The sequence below is a fragment of the Anarrhichthys ocellatus genome, unplaced genomic scaffold, assembly GCF_004355925.1.
Source record: "Anarrhichthys ocellatus isolate YVR2014 unplaced genomic scaffold, GSC_Weel_1.0 scaffold132, whole genome shotgun sequence".
In the NCBI taxonomy this organism is placed as follows: domain Eukaryota; kingdom Metazoa; phylum Chordata; class Actinopteri; order Perciformes; family Anarhichadidae; genus Anarrhichthys; species Anarrhichthys ocellatus.
In genome coordinates, this window is record NW_022280162.1 from 75,252 (window position 1) to 81,996 (window position 6,745).

Consider the following 6,745-nt stretch of genomic DNA (forward strand, 5'->3'; position numbering starts at 1 on the left):
TCTCTTTGTAGTCTTCTTGTGTCTCTTTGTAGTCTTCTTGTGTCTCTGTGTAGTCGGTTGTTGTCGTTTTGTGGTTGTTTGTATTTTGTTGTCGTCATTTTGAGTCTTTTTATGGTCTTTTTTTGTCTCTGTAGTCATTTTGAGTCTCTGTGACACTTTGAGTGACGTTTTGTAGATGAAGGCCATGGTGACCTGACACTTTGAACCCTTGGGCCTGTCTCCAGTACGTTAAGTACTCCATCTTTGGACTCCCGTTAGTCACAATTTATACAAAACTAGCAGCACAGGCCGGGTGCCTCATCTCCCAATATGAACAATAGTGGGAGATAACTTGTGTGTCCGCCCGTGATTCGGATCCACACTTTGGACATGAGACTCAAACATTGAACATATTTGAGCTGTGTGTTAAATATCTGATTTATTTGGAAAACAGAAAACATTAATTTCTATTTGTTTACCCGTTGGTTCCTACTAAAGACGTACATCTTTATAAACACAATTAGTTTATTTAAGCAGTTTCTATCAAACAAACAGGAGCACATAGAGCATTAGCTGGGGACTATTTTCAGCGGCGGATGAATCCACGTTTGGTGCTCTAGTGAGTCTTTTGTTTTGAGTCCAAATAAAGTCCAGTGTGTGTTTTCATGGTGATGAAGGAACAACAGTGAGGCTCAATGGTATGTTTTTAATGGAGATCAATGGCTCAGAGGAAGAACAGATATCAGCCTCTGGTACATACATATAGAATATTATCAGACTAGTACTCTAAATAAAATACACTGTAGTGGTTAAACATTGAACGTAAAAGCAGACTGAGAAGCAGAGACATTGTTCAGGACTTTATCGGTGTTGTGATGTGACAGGTGTGACCTTGTTGTGTGGGAATGGAAAGATCTAGAGCGACATGTTGTCCCAGAGTCCTGCTCCTCTGTGTGTTTTTCCCACATGGAATTTATTTTCTTCCGTTTTGTCCGCTGTAATGATTCACACAACGAGCAAACAATAAAAGATTTCAGTGTTTATGTATTTTATGTCATAAAAGCTGGAATTTTGTATTCAAAACAAGTCAGTTTATTTCTTTATTGTTGTCTTTTTGCAGCATCTGAAATATTAATATTAACATTAAAAGTGTTTAAATTACACATTTAGTAAGAATACAATAATAAAAAGTACATTAGAAATACAAGAAATAAGGAGAAGATGAAGTTCTTGACTTTCCTGAGAACCAAAAGGACGTTTATTGTATATTTAAATTCACAAATGATTTAGAAATAGTTTATTCCTGTTTGGCTCATTTAAATTAAATATATTTTAATACTTATAATTAGGATAGTTATACTTCTAGTTCACTACCTCGCAGAGGTAAATACTATACTTTTTACTGTACTACATCTCAGAGGTAAACATTGTACTTTTTACTGTACTACTACGTCTCAGAGGTACATAATGAATGCAGTAGTTATACTTCCTCCACTACTGTGTTTCTCACCATGCATAGTCAGTAATTACATAACTGTGTTGAACTGATGTCCTGCAGAGTTGAATGCAGTGAAGTCAGCCTGACTCTGGTCAGAGGGTTTTAACAGCTTCTTTTATTCTGATTCATGGCTCCGTAATGTAAGCTTCATAACAGCGGGTCCTCTTACGTGTTGACATTATTCGGGTGTGTCGGTACTTAGAAAACAGGAAACCGTGAAGCCGGACCCGGATGTTGTGCTTGTGTAACGTATGGAGGAGAAACCCAGTTGTAGTGCAGTTACTTCCTCCTCCCGAACAACCAGCAGCGCTCTGCCCAGTCATGCCCTTTTCAGGAAAAACTAGGAGGGGGGAGGGGTTAGGAGGAGCAGGTCACGTGTGTTGGTGACAGGCCGTAACGCCGCCTGTGATTGGTCGAGCCGCTCCGGGGCCCGTCTCCTCCGATAGGCCTGCTCCGGGGGTAACGTCACGTCGATCAGCTGTTGGAGCTCCACAACAACAACAAAAGAAGGAAGGAGCAGTCGGGGAGGAGGAAACGGGACTGAAGGAAACAAGAAAGAGAGGAAAGAAAACCGAGCCCAGCTCCCGATGGACAGTCCTTAAATCAACGGTTATTTTTTATATATATATTCTATTTCTTCTGCGAAGAAACCTGGAGTTTTTCTATTTTCCGAAAAGTAACGCGTCTACCTCAGTTTTTAAGGATTTGTTTTTGTAATCCTGGGTTTACATCCTCTCTCTCTCTGCCGCAGGTGAGCTCTTTGTTTTCCTCTCGGTGTCCGTTAGCGGCTCCGGTGCCTCTTAAACCGGAGGCTAATGATCTTTATCAACCACATTACGACAGAGACACTTTCTACTAAAAGAAACAGACATTTATTAAAACGCTACGATGCGTTTTTGAACGTTTACGACGCATTTTTAATTCCGCTTCCTCTGCAGCGCGAGCTGTGACGTTAGCCGCGCTCGCGCTGCAGAACGTGGTGTTTTTCCTCGAGTAAAACTATGTGAAGTTGTTTTGTGTGTTTTTTAAAGTATGTTCTTGATACGTTTGTGTATGTTGTAGTTTAACACGCAGGCTTGTGTTGGTGTAGAGTTTCAGGCTCCTCCCCCTTCTCTCTTGCGTAACAACAGACCGTCTGCAAGCCTGCTGCCCCACATTCTCATCCTCCTGCTCGCCTCACACAACAGTCAGCCGATGAGTTTATTTCTCCCTCCACGTGATTGCTAACCGATAACCATTTTAATAATTAGTCATTCGTGAAGTAAAAACGTCAAACACGCACTGGTTTCAGCTTCTTTAAAGTGACGATCGGCTGCTCTTCTCAAGTCGCTTTAAAATGCAAAAGTTTTGGACTGTTCGCGCAAAATAAGACTTTTGCAGAAAAACTTTGACTCCAGGATTATTTTCTGTTTATAAAGCAAAACAAATAGATTAAACAAGAGATAATAAGAAAGTAAAGTATTAATATGAGAATAAACGTTAGTGGCAGACCTCTTTCTGCAGAATATTCAACATGTAGTCACTTTATTTTCACACATTCGGTGAATTTACTGCTTATCTTTCTTTTATATCATTGTAAATTCATTATTTGTGAGAATTAACGGTTTAGAATCTCACAAATAACGTTTAAATACGTTATAGTGTGTTATGGTAGCGTGATACAGGATTTCTTAATGTATTCCTGACATTTTATGAACTTTATTTAAATAGATAATCTTTACTGTCGCGGCCTAAATAACCTGTAAAGTCCCAAAACATGACCACAGCCTATTAAAATAAGAGTTAACTCTCATCTATCTCTGTTTCTGCCTCATCAAACAGCCATAAAACCTCTTGTCACTAAACTGTGTTTTTATCCTGCAGCCTACATACTGTATTTACATCAGGTTTTATTCAGCGTCTGTGTTTTCACTTGAATAAATAATGATGTAATAGAAGCATTTATTGCGACGTCGTTCAACAGAAAGCCACAGCTATGACTCAATGACCCCATTGACTGACATTAATCTCCTGTAAAAACACAGCAGAGGAGCTTTCCTTTGTGCTCGGAGATTATAACGACGATCTGAGTTGTTATTTAGGTTATTTAACCCGATAGCGAGGAGGAGGTGCAGCACATTATGTGATCCTTCAGTTAAAACCTTTTTTTCTGTCTCTCCGTGTTCACAGAGGCGGAGTTTCGCCTTTTGTTCTGCAGAAAAACAGGCTTCATGTTTTTTTTTCTCTTCCTTTCACCGTGTAATGAATAACACAACTGAGAAATACGAGCTGGCACGCGAGTGTTTGAACGCATCACATCCATCAATACTCCTTCTCTTCCGTATCCAGAGTGCGTTCAGGTGCTGTTGTGGAAAAAACGGAATTTGTGTTTCACTGAAATAATTCACGTAGAAGGCAGCTAATGAGGCGTTCATGCTAGTTTAAAAAACCTGTTCATGTCAGCCTCCTGGTGGTGAATACAAACCAGTGTCGCCCTAACAAGATGAAACACACAGTATTACATCGATTTACAGACTTCTGATACATATTTAATAAAAGGCAACAATATAAATACACCGTTAAATGTTTTCTGATGTTGTTACATGTTTTTTTAACATCTGTCTTATTTTAAACAAAGGTCTCAGGTCCTGTGAGTTAAAATACTTTTTGACACAATTTGTCCTTTTAAAGACAAACGCATACATATTATAAACAACAGAAAGACGAAAGAAATTCAAAAGTTCGTCAGTTTCAGATTAATGCACAAGACAATAAAATGATAAAAATGTAATCAAATAGATTTAAAGTCTATAATAACCGTAACGGCAGTAAAAACAATCGTGAAATGAAAACTTGAATAGTAACAAAATGATAAATACATGATAAATACAATAAAATAAGTAAATGAAACGATAAAATAGATTTAAAAGCTATGAAAACACTAATGGCAGTAAAAGTCTGAAATAAAAACTAGATTAATTAATAAAAGCAGCGTAAATAAAATAGTTTTTTTAAACTTAAGTACAATCAAATTTGGGATTTAAATAATGTAAAAAAATACATGACATCAAACTATCGCAGTAGTTTTCCGCCCTGAGTCGTGTCTGTCTGCTTCCACCAATCAGAGCTCAGTATGTCGCCTCAGAGGCAAAACACAGGGCAGAGCCGTCCACAGGAGGACACCGGCCTCTTGGCTGTAGTCCAGAGACATTGTGCCAAAGGAAGCCTCCTCCCTCCTCCCTTCATACAGCAGCTGCGACACTGATCACTTCTTATTCTGTCCACTAATACTTTCCTCTCCATGAAAGAGTGTTCTGAGAGCAGCAGACCGGCTGCAGCCAGCTGTGTGTCTCTTTATCTACCGTTGAATAAAACACTGCTCGCCTCCATCGGCTCAGCGACTGAAGAAACTGCAGCTGCTGCCTCAGAGATGCTGATGACTTTAGTGGCGCTTATAGCTTTGTTTTTTACATCTGCTATCATTCACAAGTAGACTGAGGCGCTTTTAATAGCAGACGATGATTAAAAATACATATTTTTATGTTTTATGACGTTGTTAAAGGTTTGTTTACATCTTTCTTTTTGTAAACAACGGTCTGAAACTGTCCGATTTCAGTTCTCATACATCATGGTCTGTATTACATATGAAATTGGGGTTTTAATGCTACTATATATATATATATATATATATATATATATATATATATTCCATTATTTCCTAACAAACATGACACCGACATCATCAACTTCCTTCTTCCAGGCTGTTCTCTTGAGGTCTAAATCTATCTTTTTTTTAAAAAGATCTTGACTAAAATGGCCGACATTCACTGAAACAAAGGAACGTATCGATGAGCATTAAAGCAGCACTAAGCGTTCACGGTATTTACAGTTTATCTCCGTGAGGGTCGGTATCTTAATAATTACTTGGCCGGCTGCTGACATTCTCGTCTTTCCAAACCACCGTTTGACCCATATACTAATTTATAACTCCTCGTACACTTCCAGACTCCTCCCCCTAAATATCACTGTGAACATTTTAACACTGTGTGTCGGTTACAGACCGACTCGGTTACAGACTCGGTTACAGACCTGCTGGTGAACAAAATGGAGCATTTAGCAGCTAAAGAGACAGATTTGTGGTGGAGGAGACCAAAGACAGCTAAAAGAGAGAATATTGGACACAAACATCTGTAGCTGCTGGATGTTCCAGACGTCCTACGGTGGTGATATGTGAGATGTTGTGCTGCCCCCAAGTGGTTAAATAGTTAATACAACTTGAAGTCACAAAAGGTGTTTTTGAATGCTAACAGGAAGTTAGCATCACTGGTTCCCCTCTTAAAATAAAAACTGTTTATTGCCAAATACGTTTGCACATACAAGGGATTTGTTTTTGGTAATTGGTGCGTGATGAAAAAAGAGGATAAAAAATGTGAAATTTCACCCGGGGGGCCTTTACTGACCTTTACTGATCAGACAACTAATCGTTTGTGTTGAAACACAGACTTTATATTTCATTCCTCTCACCAGAAACGCATTCAAGAAACTTTAACTGAAAGACGAGGAGACAGGAAGTGTAAAGATGCTGACTCATTATTGGGTTTTAGGACTCATTCCTGCACACTTGGATTGTTCCAGACAAACCAAATCGCCCAAGATGTTTGATGCATTCACAGACTATTTGAAAATTGTTCAGACTTAGTTGACCGAGCCAGCGAACGAGTGTGTATCTCTATTAATTTATTTTTAGGGTTTTAGGACCGCGTTCTGCAGCGCTCTATTCACTCAAGTCTCAAATTTGAGACATACGGCGTTGGAAAGACAAAAGTGTACCAAGTTTTATCCTCGAACTTGGAGTAATTCTCTCTCTTTTCTGTCCTCCTCTCAGGGCTCGTTTTGTACTTTTGCACTCTGCCCGATGTTGAGCGATGTCCAGCCACAGATGATCCATGACCACACTTCTGTTCACGCACTTTAGCACCTTTCCGGAGCCTTCCCCGAGCCGTGAACTCCGCAGCTGATGACCAAAGCGAGCGACGCCACGCCTCCCCGCCCCGAGCAACGCGCCTCCTCCCCCCCCAGCAGCCCCTCCTCCCTCGGCCTCGCGCCCCCGCAGGACGTCCCAAGATGTTCCAGAGGTTCACTAGCGCTCTGTTCGGGGGGGACGCCGAGGAGCTGAGTCGACGCAGCGGGAACGGAGATGGCAAGGAGGAAGAGGAGGATGAAGACTGGATCCTGGTCAACTACCTGGGTAAGAAATCAAAGCTTCATGTGTTAAAGCTGCATTCTCTC

The 6,745-nt window shown here is 40.2% G+C and overlaps 1 protein-coding gene across 1 annotated transcript in view; it reads left to right on the forward strand.

Annotated features, from left to right (window-relative positions):
• The first annotated feature begins 1,199 nt into the window (after positions 1 to 1,199).
• The window catches only part of tp53inp1 (tumor protein p53 inducible nuclear protein 1), a 16,679-nt gene continuing 11,133 nt past the window's right edge, over positions 1,200 to 6,745 (forward strand). Inside the window, 3 exon segments of the mRNA XM_031877277.1 lie at positions 1,200 to 2,228; positions 6,342 to 6,533; positions 6,536 to 6,704. Coding sequence (XP_031733137.1) covers positions 6,474 to 6,533; positions 6,536 to 6,704 — 229 coding nt within the window. The 5' untranslated portion in view covers positions 1,200 to 2,228; positions 6,342 to 6,473.